We start from the raw sequence: 17,988 nt of genomic DNA, 5'->3' as shown, positions 1-17,988 counted from the left end.
TGGTCCATGTCTATTTTTATTATTCATGTATTTCACAATTATTTGTTCCTTCCAGATAATTCATCTTGTTAGTTCTTCTGACCATCATCTCTCTTCTACCTTTTTATCTAATGAATGCAATGTGTAAACCATCCTCTATAGTACTTCATGGAAGTAGTTCGGAATATGACTTGGTGTAAGGGTAAGCTTGTCCTTTGCAACTGAGGTCACGAGTTTAAGGCTTGAAAACAGTCTTCTTAGAAATGAGGATAAGATTGCATATTCCTTCCCTATAGGAATCTTACATTGGTATGAGGGGTGACTTAGTATCATGTTTTTATCCACCAGATCCTAGTTTTGGTTAATTTGCTTGTGGCCATTAGATGGGAAATCAGGGTTGGCCATCTTTTTGTGAGGGATGGTTTTAACTTATTAGGACTCTTCTCTTATCTTCTCCATGTGAAGCTTGCGAGGCAAGTGGGTATGAAGCACCTCAAAAAGAGTGCATGCATGTTTGATCTTTGGTCCTTTTCTTTTCTTCTGCCTTTTGTCATTGTACTGCATTTCTTTTTTTTTTCTAGCACAACCTATGCATAACTTTTTTATGATTGCAGCAGGTGGCTTGGTTTTGGTTTTTTATCCCTGTTTCTTGAATCACTCTCCTCTGCTGATTGAACAGATCTTACCTAGTCATGTTCTAGAGTATTAATTTAATTTTGATACCATTCATAATTGGTCACCTGATGCTAACAAGAAAGATCAAATTATCATGCTGCCTTTTAAAGTAAAACTTCTTAAATTTTATCTCTTCTGTAGTCAGCAAAACAGATTCTTTGACCTAAGCATTCCATGCTTTTAACCTCATGCCCCCCTGTGCCCAACCTGCATAAAGACACCTATTGTGTGGACCGATGGTGGTTGCACTCACTGTATTACTGCTTAGCATCATGCTGTCATGCTACAGTAAGAAACCACTATGTTTGTCACGCATGTGCCTGCTTATGTAGGCTCGTTCCAGTGACACATGCTATGTTTAAGTTTTAACATCACAATTTCATGTGAAAGTAGAACTTGTTCTGGATACATTGTTAGATTTTGGATAAAACTCAATTATTATTTTATCATCCAGCCACCAAGTCTTCTATTCCATTGTTCTTTTGGTAAAATTCTATTCCTTCATTTCAGTAATCCTAGTCCAGTGTAAACCTTCAAATTCCATATGTTCAAGAGAATTCAATCACATGGAATTGTAGGATTTTTACTTTATATAGTCCTGACATTTAAATTAACATGTGATAGAGAGCAGATAAAAGACATGGCCAAAACAACCTAGTACACATTACACATTGTTGACTTTTCTTTCTACTTTCAGTTTTCTATGATATCCTGAGTAAAAAAAATAAAGGTACACTAAAGTAAATTGCATAATTCTTGACTTGCATGATTTGATGTTCATCTATGTAATTATCTGAGGTATTTGTCGCCAGAAGTTTGAAAATGACTCAAAATATTTTACAAATCTAGGCAATTTATGGACTTTTGCCTCTTGGAGTAGAGTTCTACATGGTCTAAAACTTAATATAGTAAGGCTTCTGGAAACTTTCAGTGATAGATCTGGTTGTCCCAAGTTTGACATATCATATCATGCTAAAGATCTTACTTGGGATGAATTGATTCAGTTAGGAAAACTGAAAAAGGGAGTCAGTCGTTCTGATTTATCTGAAGTAGGCATTTGAGACTGGAGATTTTCATCCAGTTGTTTATATGTCGATATTTGAACATCTTGCATAAACTTTAGTCCACAATGAACTTCTTTTTTTTTACAATGATGTCACCATGATAGTGCACTCAATATGACTGGCTCTTCTTAGACTTCTTGCTTTCTTTTTTTCAGCAGCTTCTCATTGTTAACAATAAATGGGCACTTCCAATGCATGAGTCCGTGGAGTAGGGGGTGTAAACGAGTCGAGCTTGAGCAAGCTGGGCTCAACTCGGCACGGTTCAAGAGCTGAATTTTTCCAGCTCGAGCTCAATTCGAGCTGGAAAAGCTCAGCTCAGCTCATTTCTAATTCGATGACGCTCGAGCTCAGCTCAATGGGCTTAATGAGTTTACCGTGCTGAGCCTAATATACATAATTAAACAAGTTTTGAAAGCTAAACAAATTTAAAAATATATATCCTAAAATATAAAATTAGCACATAGAGTAATACAAATAGTAAATAATTAACATAAAAATTCTAATTACTCGTGGATATATTATAATGCATCTGTCTTGAATTACTATATATATATATATATATAGTATCGAGCCTAATTGAGCCAATGCTAGCTCGGCTCGGCTCTGCTCGATTATGGTTTCGAGCTTAAAAGATTAACTTGGCTCGGCTCATTTAGAGCTCAAGTCAAACTTTAAACGAGCCGAGCCCACGAGCCTCACGAGCCCATGAGCTTTTTTGACAGCCCTACCATAGAGGAGATATATACATCTTTACCCTCATTTTGGAAAAAGACTTTTTAATACTTAAATTTATTGCCTTCTGATTGCAAGACAAGCTTTATTGTCATACTAAGTGAAGCCCACTTATTGTTATTAGTACATATGAATTTTCTCGTTTTTCTTCTTTTCATTTTCTTCCCTTTGACCCCTTCTATGACTTTGACGGTTAATGTCTCGATCTAGTTTGCCATTATCAATCACCAGTGCTCTTTAGTTCTAAAGCCTCAGAAGTAATTAGTTTCTAGCTTTCTTGGTGATTACATTGTTTTATCTTTTTATTGTTATTTCAAATCAAAAGTGGGTTCACTTTGATGGTTTCTTGTGAGGTCCTATAGAAACATAGTAAATTAATCATTTCTCAAATACAATGTTGCACCTAATTTATTTTAGTTACAGTTTGATGAAATTGCCTTGAAACAGTAAGAATGCAACAGTATGTGCAGCCCAATTAAGATAAACTGGCAGACGATTGATTTAAGAATGCAACAGTACTTACAGTGTTTTACTTTTGTCTTTATGTTAAAGATGAGCAAAGGAAGTATATTGTTACGTTATCACAGAATATTATTGCTAACTTGTTTGATTTAAGTTTGGATTCTTTGCTATACTTACTATGCATCGTTATCTTGACAATTCAAACTCCATACAGAAAATTGCTTGCCCCCTTGTAGTTGCTTGTTTGAAGCATGATTCGTAAGAAAGAAAAGCCCGAGGGCTAATTATTTTGCACATTATCTTCATCTAGGTGATTCCAATAGTTTCTACTTACTAGAATAATTTGGAATGTATTGATCTTTTATTTCATTCTATTTTTTTAATTTTCCACAAGCAGAAGTCTTTGCTTCGATTGTAAACCCTTGAACCTCGATGCTTTCACAATGTAAAAGATAGTGTTTTTTGAGTTGTCTAGTTCTAAAAAAAGGGGCTTATGCTAGCATCACCCTGTAATTTTATATCACTAGTTACGTGAAAATAATATTTTATTGTCTGTCTTTGCATTGTTTTAATGATCAGGGTCCATAGCAGATCAAGCTTTAGATGCTTAAAGAAATAAATGGTTTATCTCGAGGAAAAGTATCACAGATATTGCTCGCAGGAGCCATTCTGATAATAGAGAGACCAATGTGCTAATTTAACTATCTTGGTTTTTTTGCGATGCTTTCTGAGGATAGTTATTATACCAGTGAAGCAAATCGACCATTGTCAGTCGGGTCGTGCTTTGGATTGCAAACCGGAATCAAACTGCAATATATTCTTGGGTTAATTATATTTTGTCCTCCTCAGTAGAAAGATTATCTATACACTTCTTGAATATCACTAAGATGTCCTTATTAAAATTGTCGGAAAAAATATTAAAAAAAGTAACTTACTAATTAAATGGATACAAATGTTCTGATTTTTTTTCTTTTTCTCTTGTTATAAGTGGACTATGAAGGAATTAGAAAAAAAAAATCGGTTTAGATTGGATATAAAAGGAATAAGAGGATATTTTTTATCCATATATCAGTTAGTCAAGTTTGTAAGATTAATTTTTTGAAAATTTCTAACTAATTATCGATGGAGAAAGGCTAGTAATATTATTAAATAGTTTAAAGAGTATATTCATTTTATTTTCTTGACGGAATGAAAAAGATGTTATTGACCCCATGCTCTTTTCTTATTAACCATTCTTGTCATAAAGCAATAATATCACATTGAGCATTTTTTTTTTCAATTTATTTCGTGATCATTCAGTGCACTCTTTTATTGAGAATACAGGCGCCTTCAACTAATCAATAATGCAAGACTCGTCTCAAATAACACACCCATTTGGTTAGCTAGCTTCAGTAAAATATAAACTCAACACACTGAAAAAAGAGGAGCTTTCCTCCACTGTTTCTGTATTCTTGCGACGGGTATAACAATCTGTACTCAGGCAATGACGTGCGACGTCTCACATCCTTGTTACGTTTCCGCGATTCACAGAGAATTTTCTGCTTCTTCAATACATCCCTCAGGCTTTTGAATCATTTGCCCAAACACTGTCCCACGAACTGCCATTACCTTTTGGAGCTTCAATACAACGGCGCCCTTGCACGTTGGAGCCTGGAAGGTCGAGCTTCCTAGGCTTTGTTCTGATACCCAATAAACGAAAGACAAACCTTGCAAGCTCACCGTATAATAACCCAGAGCGATCAAAGAGCTGCAACAATGATTATTAGGTTACCATTTGTTGTATTGACCAATTTTGTAGACTTTCGACATGAAATGGGGTTAGAAGTAAACTACCTGAAGAAGAGCTGACATGAACAAGTGAAATGCTTGCGTGTTCTGATCAATCAGCGTTGCCACTCGACCACAGAAATTCACGAGTCCATGCATCTGGGCCATCAGTGTTCCAAATAAATCAAACAGCAAAAAGAATGGATAAGTAGAAAATGAAACAGGCAGAGTCTGCAGGTTATAATACAATGAGTTCTAAACAAGGCCATGTGACAAACAAACAATTTTGCTGATACAGCAACCTACAATGTACAGAGGTCATCAACAAAAAGGGCACTCGCAACATCAAGTGTTTAAGGGTTGTAACAAGCAGTCCTTTATGTTGGCAGATTGAAACTAGAACTACTAAAACATACAACTAACAATATAAATCACAGATATCCCAGTACATGTGAATGTCAGGCGCAAGTGACTTACCACCCTTATCAAGGATATCCAAAAGCCTGGTGGTGTTGTAGGACCATATGGATTATTTGGATCCTGATCACCATAAGGGCCTCCGCTGCCTGTTCCATAGCCACCCATTGGACCCCCAAACCCATTGTTGTACATGCTACCGCCATACATTCCAGGACTTCCGTATGACCCTCCATACCCTAAAGACATGTTAGTCCCATAGAGCCCACTACCATATGATCCTCCATTTCCCCCGTATGCACCATATGTACCAGATCCATACCCTGTATTGTAGTTCATACTTGAGCCGTAGCCTGTAAAGAATGGAGTATATGAGTATATGACCACTTCGACGAAAGAAATAAATGTCAACGAAATAATGGCTACCTCCTCCGTATCTGTTTCCATAGTTTTGTTGCCAAGGCCTTGGCGGTACAGGCCTCCTGAGGATGTTTGTGTTTGGAGAGACATTCCTCTCAGGATTTGAGACAATTTCTCCTGGCTTTGCAGTTCCAGAGGCTTTAACAACATCACTGGTGCTGCCAGATGATGGGGGCTTAAAGGGTGCAGGACCAGAAGAAGTTCCAACTCGTTCCCAGGGTTTTGCCGGTGGGGTATTACCTAACCAAGGCATAATCTAAAAAATGAATATTAACCATATTGATCATAAAAACAGAAAATGAATATTAACCCTATTGATCATAAAAACAGAAGGTGAAAGTGTCCACAGAGGCTTGAACTCCTAAATAGGACGCACCAGTGGAAATTTATGAGCAAGCAGTATCCCTCACCATGGTAAGGATCTGCAATCAGATGAAAGAAAATGCACGGCTACAGCTACTTTTTATAGTATGTCAGATTTTATTGATATGTAAAATGACCAAAGACAGTCTCAATCTGGCTTTAACCAAAGAACTTGAAAAGCAATAGAGGCACGTCAACTAGCAGCAGTGAAAACTAATTGATCTCAAGTCAGAAAATGATAAGAGTAATTAGGGAACTCAAAAAACACTTTGAGAACCACTGTATGATTCAAAGCGATTTTGGTTCCATATTCATACAAAACGGCCAAGAAAAAATTTTCACAAGTCAATTCTACAATATTGCAACACTTTCAGCTCCTTTATCATGATTTTGTCTTTGTATCCTTCATCAAACCTTTTTGTCACATTCGGCATGAATCTTAATGACAAGAGCCTTAGGCAATAGGACACCCTTTATCACAATAAAAAAAAGAAACTAGAACAAGAATTCTATTGTATTAGTAGTAAGTACTGAAGAAAGATGCACCAACCTAACATTTCATTAGGCAAATAAAACGATCTAGCAAATGATGATCAATTGCCATGAAAGGTAATTTCAAGTTTACTTCATTGTTGGAACTATCATCTAGCCACCACAACTTGACAATATTTATTCCTAATTTCCTACAATAAAACCTGGATTATTTAGAGAAGGGAAAAGAGATCTTGGAAGAGGAAGAGAAATTTAGAGAGAATGTTGCAGAATATTGTGCTACTTGGTACAATGGTCAAGCCAATGTTAAGATTGGATGAGGAACTGTGATATCAAGAGGATATGATTGACTTGGAATAACCTGAAAAGCCTTTTGAAGAGGAGTATCTAGTAATTTGATTAGAAGGAAAAATATATGATGACGTCTGTACTCTCTAACTCTATTCCAGGTTTTAAGAAAATCATGTTGAAACCACTGGAAGAAAATTCCTGGATGAGCTTTTTGAAAGCATACATAATATTCTTATGTCTCAGATCCTAACCATTAAACTGTTGTCAATTGATTCCTTATAAAAACAAAACTCAAAAAAATCACGCCATACAAATCTCACTCTGACCCCTCATGTCACTCAACCACTCCTCCTGACGGTTGTATAGGAAGGGGAATCCATGTGACAATTTAGAGTTTGGAACCAAGTAACCAACAATATTTCCTAATAGAGCACTTCAGTTGAGTAAGAAAGTCGTAATGAAGGCGTCAGACAGGTTAGTTTAGCAGTGTAACCCAATCAAAGAAGTTCCTCAGTAATGCATACAATGTTCTCAAAACACAGAACTTTCACTGTGACTGATTAACTGATTTGATTCATCAAAAGATTTACCTTTCCAATTCAGCATAACTACTTCAACTCATATAATCAAAAGGAACTATTTCCTTGGCAGTAATTTCTTGCAATGATGATATTCTTGCCATCTTTGATGCCTAATTATCAGCATGGGGGAAAAAAATATATGTATGGCTATTTATACTGTCAAGATAAACATTGACCTTTATAGGAATATAACTACTGAAAACTTCCATATCTTAAGCAAATTTTTGTAGAAGCCCTAACACATTATAACAGAGATAATAAAAGAACTACCTTAACCTCTAACAAGATTCTAATCCACAATCATGTAATTCCATTAAATCAAGTAAAGCTCTGAGATCAGGGATTCAACTCGATTGCACCGCATAAATCCAACTCGCTAATATTGGAACCCACGCTGATCGTAAGATCACATCACTTTCGCATCAACCAAGAATCTAATCTTCCATTTAATAAACAAGATCCGACACCATCACAGCTAAAGCAAGAAAGCGATAAACTTCGTCTCGTCAACCTAATTTTTTCGATCGCAAAAGACTAATCGGACGCCGTATAAAATTCGCCGAAGACGAGAACAACAAGAAATCCTAGGAAGTATGCGGAGATATTAGCGATCGGATCGAAAGGGTACTAAGAACCTGGAGGTCGCGAAGCCATGGAGATCGAAAGGGAAAACTATACCAAGAACCTTCGCGCACCGTCCTTTATCTCTTTTGGCCCCCCCTATCTTTCTCTAATTTCTCGGCGGAAGCCCGAGGAGACGCCGACCTCGCCTTCAATTTAAGAAGCGCATAGGTACCGAAATAACTGAGGAAAGTTTTATATTTAACACCTCATATTTTGATTATATCACGTTTCCAACCTCGTAATATGCTCGTTTCCAGAATAATCCTTCTGTTTTACTTTAAAATTCAAACTACACCCTATAGTTTTATACTACGTGCTTAAACAAATAGATATAAACAAGCTAGGCTACGTGCAGGATTAACTTAACCAGAGATTAAAGAAAACATCTCAATACCTCCTAACTAGGGATGGCAATTTAGTAGGGTTCGGATATGCAAACATGTATACTTTCTAAATACGAACACAATCCGTTTATCAAACGAATTACAAGTGTTATAAACCGGTTACCGGTTGACATAAATTATTTGAATATAAATTGACGAGTTATTTAGTCATAACTGAGTTATTGTATTGACGGTCGAGGTCATAAATGAGTTTATTAGATTGAAGTAATAAACATGAACACAATTCGTTTAAAAATCAGATTAGATTAGATGAGTTGACCTATTGATAATATAAATCTAATTAGACTAAATTTAAACTTTTTTACTTTAAAAGTCAAAACATTATAAATCACTAAATCTAAAGGGGGAGTGATAAATGCAAATGTCTCGACAAATAAATATTAATTCAATTAAATATATTTTACCATGATGTACCCAACGCCAAAAATACTTTACCTCATTAATTTTATTTTGAAACACTACTTCATTTACACTTTTCACTAAACTGTAAATACAAATGTCTTAAATAAATATGACAAAATGACTTAAAAAGTCAAATTTGTATTAAATAAATATACATTACAAAAAAAAAATTGCTGACTTAGTGATCTAAACTAAAAGTAAAGAAATGAGGTAGAGTAATTTTGATTCAACCTGGTAATTAATTTTTAAATTAAAAAGGCACTAATATTATTAATATTGGATGAAAAATTAATAGTTACAAGTTAGTAAAAAATACAGGAAAATATAGTGATACAAAATAAAGTTGAGTCCAGAGTAGAGTAGGTAAAATGTATTTAATCCAATACCCTTTTAATATAGGTTGTAACTCTTGCTTATCGGGTCGGATTCTATCCCTTGCTGATGCGGATCACTTAATACAATTCACTTCATAGAATTTTATTAGTTTCTTTTAATCTAAACCCAAGAAGATATAAATAGACGTGAAGCTACCCATTGTTCTGTGGCCATTTGTACATAGCAATGGAGTCTTCGTTTTCTTAGCTGAGTGGCGAAGAAGACATGCTTTTTATTGGATATGGATTTGGATACAAATTCGGATTCAAATCCTTCCAAAATTAAAATAATTTTCAAGTCGCAAGAGTTGCACTTAGATTTTAGATCCATGTCCTCCTAAAAGCTGCGAACTAGATGATGAAATTTGCAAGAAAATGTATACATTTTAAATTATAATAATGTTAATTTTAACCTGTCATATTAGCAGTAACTTGGCCTAACCCAATGTGATTGCCTAACTCATAGCTGAAGCTTGTCTAATTAATTGTTGAATAATGAGCAAAATTAATTTCAACCAATGCATTCAATAATGCCCCACTTGTGAAGAGGAGTGAAAATATTTGGCCTTTTGGAATGGTCATCCACTTGTTGTTAAGAGTAAAAGTCAAGATCTTCTAATTGGACATTATTATTTTAGCTCAAAGACTAGCCTGAGAAGCTATTGCAGATATCCAAGATCCCATTATACTTAAATTTTTGGATTAAATATATTTTATGCTATTATACTTATGCTCAATATTATTTTACTCTTTTATTAAAAAAAAATCTCAAATCAATCCAGGTGATTAAAATAAGACTGTTAACTTTCCTATTCAACTCAACTGAAAAAAAATATATAAATTAATTACCAAAATAATCCTAACCCATCTCACTTAAATTCATCTTGTTCTCTACACTACCACCTCACCCTCGCCAGAATTACCTTGCCGCTCTCTCTCCTCCTTCTTTGGACTAAGGAGGAAGTTGGTCAGATGAAGATGAAGGGAGAGCGGAGAAGAGAGATTTTTATTCTTCGTTGTCATTTTTTAGGCAAAGAATAAGCTGAGTGTATTTTGGTCCATATAATATAAAAAATTGAGGAGCAAATTAATTCTAAAAATTATTTTGGATAGATTCGATTAAGTTTGATAACGGTCTTACTTTAGTTATAACTACATAAACTCATTTGAGATTTTTTAAATTACAAAAAAGTAAAATAATTTTAGGCATAAAACACATAAGTTATTTAACTCTAAATTTTCTAATAAATATATATGTCCAAGTCTCCTTTTAGGATGAATGGATAGCAATGTTGAATTATTACACCATGAATATTTTAATGTTTCTAAAATTGGACAGCATCATGATTGAATGCTATATTATGAAGTCAAAGTTAAACTAGCCTTTTAGTCTTTTAGGGCATATTACAGTTTATGAAGTTGTTTGATCTCAAGTTCTTCTTTTATATATTATAAACTTAATCACTTAGCTATTCTCAGTTCACACAAATTTGCGAGTATTAGTTAATTTATCGGCAAAAATGTGAAACAAAATTTAATGACACCCATAGAAATACAGACAGTTGAAAATGGTACAAATAATTTGACCATTTAGAAACTTATAACTAAAATATTAATGCCAAATATTATTAACTTTGAATAAGAAACACAAAAGTTGTAACTCGGTGTGGACTACACAGAGATGAATTGCACAAATAATAAGTTAAAATCAAGCCAAGTTTTTTTACATAATTTGCCGCTGATATTTTTTTATAATTTTCATAATTATAACTACATTTTTTAAAATATTATAATTACCGCTAAAATCTTGTCGTTCATTTATAATAGATTGCTATTGAGGTTAGTTCTTAACCGAATATTTATAGATTATTTATAACTTATAATTTTTCTCTTCTCATACGATGGTAATTAGTAAAGATCTTATGGTCAGATAGCTTTCAAACCATTTTAAACACTTCATATAACAACTAAAAAAAAATTCCTACGTACGTCTAAGTTACTTAGGTGACAATTATGATATTTTAAAAGTTTTTAGTGGCAACTACGTAAAACTCTCTAAACTTATTTAGCTAGCTAATTAGTATTCCAATTAAATTGGCTGGCTTCACTAACTCCCCCCAATGGGTGCCCATTGATAGACACTTCCCTTACCCAATTACTTTTTGCCCATAGAACAATTCATTTGCCCACAGAACAAATTACCCTCTCTCTCTCTCTCTCTCTCTCTCTCTCTCTCTCTCTCTCTCTCTCTCTCTCTCCTCCCTATAAATTTAAGCTCCTCTCAAACCTCTCCATACTCCGACAACAAAGAAGAAACCTTTGCTACTTAAAAACTCCAAAGATGGGTGATCTACCAGACCTCACTAAACACCACCGCCTCAAGGCAACGAAGAAGCTCTCCATCTCCCTCCTCGTCATCTCCCTCCCCTTCCTCTACGTCGCCTTCCTCCGCGACGTCCCCTCTTCCACCCTCTTCCAAGACACCACCTTCTGGTTCCTGATGTCCAACTCAATCATCATCATCCTCGCCGCCGACTCCGGCATGCTTTCCTCGTCGGCCGACGCGGATGATATCTACGACGAGTTCGCCAAGCGTAGCAATAACGCGAGGAGTGTAAACTTTGCGGCGCAGCACCGGAGCCCTCCTACTACTGAAGCAGAGGAAAGGGTAGTTGTAGAAGAGACGCCATTAAGCCGACCCATTGGCGCCGAAGCAATGCACTGCCAGGATAAAAGCATTGTTGTGATTGAGAAGCCGATTCGTCGAGTGGAGAAGGAGAGTGATCAGTACTCGAAGTTGTCGGACGAGGAGCTTAACAGGAGAGTGGAGGAGTTTATTAGGAGATTTAACAAGCAGATTAGGCTCCAGGAACGAGTTATGAGTTCTCTAACTAGCGATTAGGGTGTTTAACTTTTAGCATTGTAAAGCTGTTTGATGTGTTTGGATCATGTGGATCAAAGTATTGTTAATAGTAGTAGAAGAATTCTTTTCTATTTTTAAAAGTGATGCAACTACTCTTTATGGATTGACAGGTGAAATGACATTTGAGTTGTGAACTATTATACCTGGATTGAATGTTCGGTTGCGAATTCTATGATTCTATCTCACAAAAAAAGAAGAAGAAGAAGCTCAATTGTGAACTATTCAGTTTTCTTTTTCTTTTTTCAATATAGGCCAAATAAAACTTAACCAATTAGGATTGAAGTTTCCATCGAACATTTTATTTTCACACAAAATTACCCTTAACTATATAATATCTTTAAAATATATCTTTCACTTGTTATTCATTAGATTTTTTTTTTCTTCAAAAGAATATTATGTACTCAGTTTTAAATCCTCATGGATCTTTGAATACGTCAGAAATACTCTAAGTTAATTTTAACTTTTACTTTTATTTTAATTTTTAAAAATTATTCAAAGATACTGAGGTTATTTTGAGTTCATAATTGTATCAATTTGTATGTATAGTAACTATTCGTTAAAAAAACAATGGCAATAGGTCTCATTTGGTTTATGAATAAGATTTTTAAGGACTTTATACATATGCACATCTAAAATACAAATTAAATATTTATATAGTTTTATTTAAAATTTGTTCTTTGATTATAAAACATGGATAAACTGTAACAATCATCTCAAATAAATTTATACAAGAATTATGTTTAATTACTAAATTGTGAGTAAGCATGGTGAATAAGGTAATTTTTATATGAAAAGACCAAAATGTCTTTATAATAGAATTGGTGTGAAACTAAATGATAGAAGATAAATAAGTATAATTTGCTAAGCAAAGAGGATCGTTCTTGCTTGTCAATTTTAATAGATCACAAGCACTTTAGCAATAGATGAGATATTTTGATCATTTTTTAACTAATAGTAGTTAAGATAGGGTTATTGCATAGTGGTAGAAGGAAAAGAAAGTGGAAAGGGAATAAATATAGACGAGGGTATTTTAATTAGTTTTAACTTAAAAAAAATTTCTAAAAAAAAAAAAATATATATATATATATATATATATATAATTTTATCGTGCCTCTTTGCATGTGTTATAATTATATGCATAATTGATCTAAAGATTAATCAAAATATACATAAGTGAACATTTAGTTGTAAAATATATTTAAGAGATATCTAATTTATTAATTAAAAGGCACTGTAATATTTTTAAGATATTAAAATAAAATAGGAAGATAAATATTCTTATGACAAAATAAAAATGATAACAAAAAACAAGATGTAGTCAACTAATATTAATATAACCTAGAAAGATAGATTTGTGCTTCCTATACTCCATCATTAATTAAAGATCCACGAGAGTTGCACGTTGAAATGACTCGAAATAATTTGGTGAGATCATTGACTGGGAATACTTCAAGACCAACAATGATGACTTTCATCTTAGGTGTCTTAGTACGTGTAACTCATCCAGGATCTTCTACTAAATTCTCTTGCACGTCACTTCAAATGCCATGGAAAATTAGGGTTTCCTGACGCAGCTTTATCCTGCTTGTCAGGCAATTATGCACCTAAACATCTAAAAGCTAACAGATAGGCAACAACTACGTGTATAATTACTTGATTGACTTGAAGTTTAACACTTATTGTTGTGTCGTTGATATGCCTCTCAAATACTTGAGAGTTAAGCTTCGTTCACTCGCGTCCACAGGGCTTATTATAAGTTTTAATATCTGAAAAAGAGCTAATATTAGTATAAACTATTTTAATATTTAGTTTAATATTAGTATAAATAGTAATACTTATATTTAATATGATATAAAGTCGATATTAAAATATTAAAAGATAATAAATTTGTATTGAGAAATAATAATGTTTTATATTAAATGATAAAAATATCCTTATATAATTTGATACAACGGAGTAATAATAATATGTAATTATGTAAATTTATAATATTTTTTATTACAACTGTAGATTAAAGATACTTTATATACCTGTATTACGAAAAAATAATCATGCATTGTAGGGTAACACGGAATTATAAGCTTGCATTGTTAGGGAAATAACCTCACACTGTATGTAAAATAACTATGCAGTGAGATAACTTTAGACTAGTGCAAGAATATAACCCCACACTACGTAATTATAAGCTCACACTGTAACAATACTTTTGAATATTATAAGAAAATAAATATGTACTGCGAGATAATTTTAGACTAATATGAGATTATAAGCATGCACTATAAGGAAATAACCTCGTACTGCAATAATATACTTAGAATATTATGAGAAAATAACTACTTACTGTGGAATTATTTTGAAAGAGTGAGGGCTTGATATTTTTCTTTATTTTTGCAAAATTTATTAGTACAAGAAAAATAGATAGAATTTCAACTCTAGGTGAGATGATTAATATTTAAAAGAAGAGATAGAGAAAAAAATCTCAATTGAGATAACCTAGGGAGGGAGAGAGGGAATCCCAACTATAGCTGAAGTGATATGTAATTATATGTTGTCTAATCTATCAGCAAAATAATAATTGCGAGGTATCATTCAATTATTTTTTAAAAGTTGTATCAAATAGAATGAGATAAAATAATGAATACTATTTCATAATAAGATAGGTTATTGTTTAGTTAGTAAGGTTTATTCTAGAATAATAGTATTCTTATTATAAAAGTGAATGGGCATCTTATTGAATAAAAGATCAATATTATTGATACGATAGTTTGACAAATAATTAGAATATTATTTATAATGAATGATGAGGAGGAGATAGAAGAGGAAAGAGAGAGAGAGGAGATTGACAAATACATAAGTATTACTATACGTATAGATCTACATGGTTATTTATTTGCTAGGAGGTTTATATCAAAATAAATATATATATTTTTATTCCACGAGTTAGCAATTTAAAATTTTAAGTTAATTAATTTTAAGGAGATTGACAACTTCTCTAATAAAACTAAGAATGGATTATTAAGCAACTAGAGGAAAGTTAGAGGGGGTATATTATCGGTACTTGATAATATGTGGCACTGTTATTTGCAGTATTAATGAATATTCAAACTGCTTAACGTTAAACTTCATTCGTATCAAGAAAGTTTTAATCTCTTATTTACGATCAATGAATAACAAAATAATTTTCATGTCCCTAAATTTCATATGAGTTAGATTCCATATATTGCTTTATCTCACTTGAGACTATTTGGAGACCTCTCAATTTGCCTACATGCATCCTAGCTTTCATTTCATGGTGGCTCTCAAAGAACTCAGCCAATGGGATTCCACCACGTGTGCTCCAGAAATCCCTACTTCCTTTCCACCCTATCTTTACGTCAAGGTGGATAGTTCGGTAAGATCCATTCCCTCCCACCCACCTCTCTAATGGTAACTCTCAGTCTTCATCTGCCTTTGTTTGATAGATAGATAGATAGATAGATAGATAGATAGATGATAGATGGATAAAATTATCCACTGATAAAGGAATAGCTTTCTAATAATATGATGTCATAATAAGAGTTGCTTGAGAAGCCTAAGCCTTGGCGATTGTAGGAAGACATGAAGGAGCTAATTTTTTTTTTTTTATATAATGAAAATAGTCTGCAGACTACTTTATTCATCTGAGGTCAGGTCAGAGTACGATAAAAGTTTTAAGAGTAAATTAATTCAATCCTTATACGAAGCTAAATTGGCTAATTTATCAGCAACTGTTTTTGTTATACCTGCTTGTAAAGTAAATCTTTCAATTATTTATACCAAATGAAATGATAATTAATTAATTAATTACAGTTGTTATATTAATCCAGTGCTTATCTGTATCCTATTTTCCTATTGCGAGCACAATTAATAAACGCAACTTATCTGTATCTCTAGAAGTTTTTTTTTTCCTCGACTATTACTTATACTACCAACTCTCTTAGAAAAGAGACGAAAAATATATAATTATCTTCCTAAAATAGATGATCTGTTAAATAAATTTATTAAATTGTTTAAAAATCTAACCAACTAATTAGATGGATAAAAAAAGTGTGCTTATATTTTCTTCCTTCCACGTAAAAGTACTGAAAAGAAAGATATAATAATATAGAAGGAAGATGAGAGTAATTTTATTCATCTATCAAGTTAAACAAAATTTTTATATTCTTTATATTAAAATTTTATGAAATATTGATAAAAAGAACTTGGTGATATATTCAAATAGTTTAAGGAATATATCTATTATACTTTTTTCTTGAGGGTGAATTGAGACCAAGGTTTTTAACCGTATCATTCTAGCGTTATTATTTCTGTGGCAATTAATCCACCCCAAGTAGCATTCGTCGACCATCAAGAACAGACTCTTCCTGTATCAAGCTCGACCAACTCCTGACTCATAGATTTTGGTAAAAAAAGGTCTCCGTTGAATCGTAAATATGACCGTCATTTAACTCGTCAACTGCACTAAAAACTTAAATTATTAAAATAATAATAGTTTTTATATTATATGTTTTAATAGTTTTTTTCACTTCAGGTTGAAATATTTTAACGAGCCTAAGAAGAAGCCTCCTTTGGTCAAATAGCTGATAGTATAAATTCACCCATTGTTTTAAAAGCTCACACTATTTTAGAACACTAATTTTAATATTTTGTATTTTAACACGTCAATCGTTCTTTCACGTTTCAGACGCAAGCCATGCCAAAGTTGAATGTTGAAACCTTTCTGGAGCCATGCAAAGATCGAGAAGAAGAGTTCCTTTTTTCCAAACAACCACCTGAATTTTTAGAATTTGTACGTGAACTCCTCTTAATCAAGAACAATAATTTTGAAGAAAGAGCCATTAATTATTCTCTCTCTCTCTCTCTCTATAAAGCAACTTTCACCCCTCAAAAGTCTCCTCAAGTCAACTCACTCACCATGTACACCAAACAACGGGGGGACGAGAAGGGAGCCCATTTTTGGTCAAAGGGAAAGGATAGCTTTGGCTGGAGAAGGGGGTGGATTTCGAGTACAAGGAAGAAGAGGTTTAGGCCGGAAAGAGCTCTCAGCTGCCGTCCGTGCCATATGCCAGGGCCCATTCCGGCCGCTTCTGGGCGATTTCGTCGACTATACCCAGCTCTCTCGAACTATCTACCACCTTAAACCTTAAAACCTTAAACCTAAAACCCTATAAACCCTAAATCCTTAAATAGATACAGTTGTTTATAATGAGTCCAATTCTCTTCGTGCCAGGTTTACGACACAAGTTCACGGATGTGGAAGCTCCTCCACAAGGAGGCTCAAGAGGAGATCTACCAAGAAACAAATGATACATGTCCTCAAAAACTCTTGGAGGGTGGAGTCGGCAACGAGGACTACTTCGGCGGCGACTCCTCCGGCCTCGTCGACGTCGCCTTCGTTTCATTCACCTACTGGTTCTGTACTTACGAGAGACCTGCGCCGGCTTCAGCATAGAGGTGCATGGAGAGAGGGAGAGCTACTCTAAAAACTTTTAAGTCGTTAGGAAAAAAAGTTAATTTAATCTAAATAGATTAAACTTTATGTTGGGATGATCACGGAAGATTTCTTTAACAATAGAGAAAATTACAAATAATGCTGCCTTCTCTTTTCATTGTATAGAGATAGAGCTTCTTATTTGCCAAAAGTACCGGGAGTACTTGAGATTAAAATGACAATAGTTTTGAATTCGTAAATCTTATGACCAATGGGATAATGCTTAGCTGGTTAAATAAGTACTATATGAGGGTTCTCGAGTTTAAATTCTAGTAAACCTTGGATATTATATAATTCTCACTTCTCTAAAACTAAATCATTAATCTCATGGGATTTACTGTTTAGATGTGATTTTGATATTTTTCATAGCTCGATTTAGTTCTGTTTTACTAGAAATGGATTGTTTGGTTAATCTCCTAGCTATTTTAGATGCTTATTTTGATTTTAAGTTAACCTCTAGTGAGTTCAAATATATATATATATATATACCTATAAAATCAAACAGTAGG

At 33.6% G+C, this 17,988-nt stretch overlaps 2 protein-coding genes across 5 annotated transcripts; one reads left to right on the top strand and one right to left on the bottom strand.

Annotated features, from left to right (window-relative positions):
• Positions 1-4,170: 4,170 nt before the first annotated feature.
• On the bottom strand, positions 4,171-8,037 carry LOC140784134 (peroxisomal membrane protein 13-like). 4 transcript variants are annotated; one of them, XM_073131355.1, is made up of 5 exons: positions 7,879-8,037; positions 5,523-5,756; positions 5,157-5,449; positions 4,746-4,838; positions 4,171-4,659 (listed from the first exon to the last, which is right to left on the bottom strand). In XM_073131355.1, exons 1-5 carry the CDS (start codon positions 7,895-7,897, stop codon positions 4,471-4,473), a joined length of 828 nt encoding a protein of 275 aa, XP_072987456.1. In that variant the 5' UTR covers positions 7,898-8,037; the 3' UTR covers positions 4,171-4,470. The 4 variants fall into 4 exon arrangements, with proteins under 4 accessions (XP_072987456.1, XP_072987459.1, XP_072987457.1 ...); XM_073131358.1 differs by having other exon boundaries at positions 5,523-5,772; positions 7,922-8,029; XM_073131356.1 differs by having other exon boundaries at positions 5,523-5,772; positions 7,879-8,017.
• A 3,309-nt stretch (positions 8,038-11,346) lies between these two features.
• On the top strand, positions 11,347-12,110 carry LOC140784720 (uncharacterized). The gene has a single exon (XM_073132252.1). It carries the CDS (start codon positions 11,389-11,391, stop codon positions 11,947-11,949), a length of 561 nt encoding a protein of 186 aa, XP_072988353.1. The 5' UTR covers positions 11,347-11,388; the 3' UTR covers positions 11,950-12,110.
• The last annotated feature ends 5,878 nt before the right edge of the window (positions 12,111-17,988 follow it).

The sequence above is a fragment of the Typha latifolia genome, chromosome 3, assembly GCF_019914945.1.
Source record: "Typha latifolia isolate L0001 chromosome 3, TyphaL0001v2, whole genome shotgun sequence".
In the NCBI taxonomy this organism is placed as follows: Eukaryota; Viridiplantae; Streptophyta; class Magnoliopsida; order Poales; family Typhaceae; genus Typha; species Typha latifolia.
This window is presented reverse-complemented; position numbering and strand designations above follow the sequence as displayed.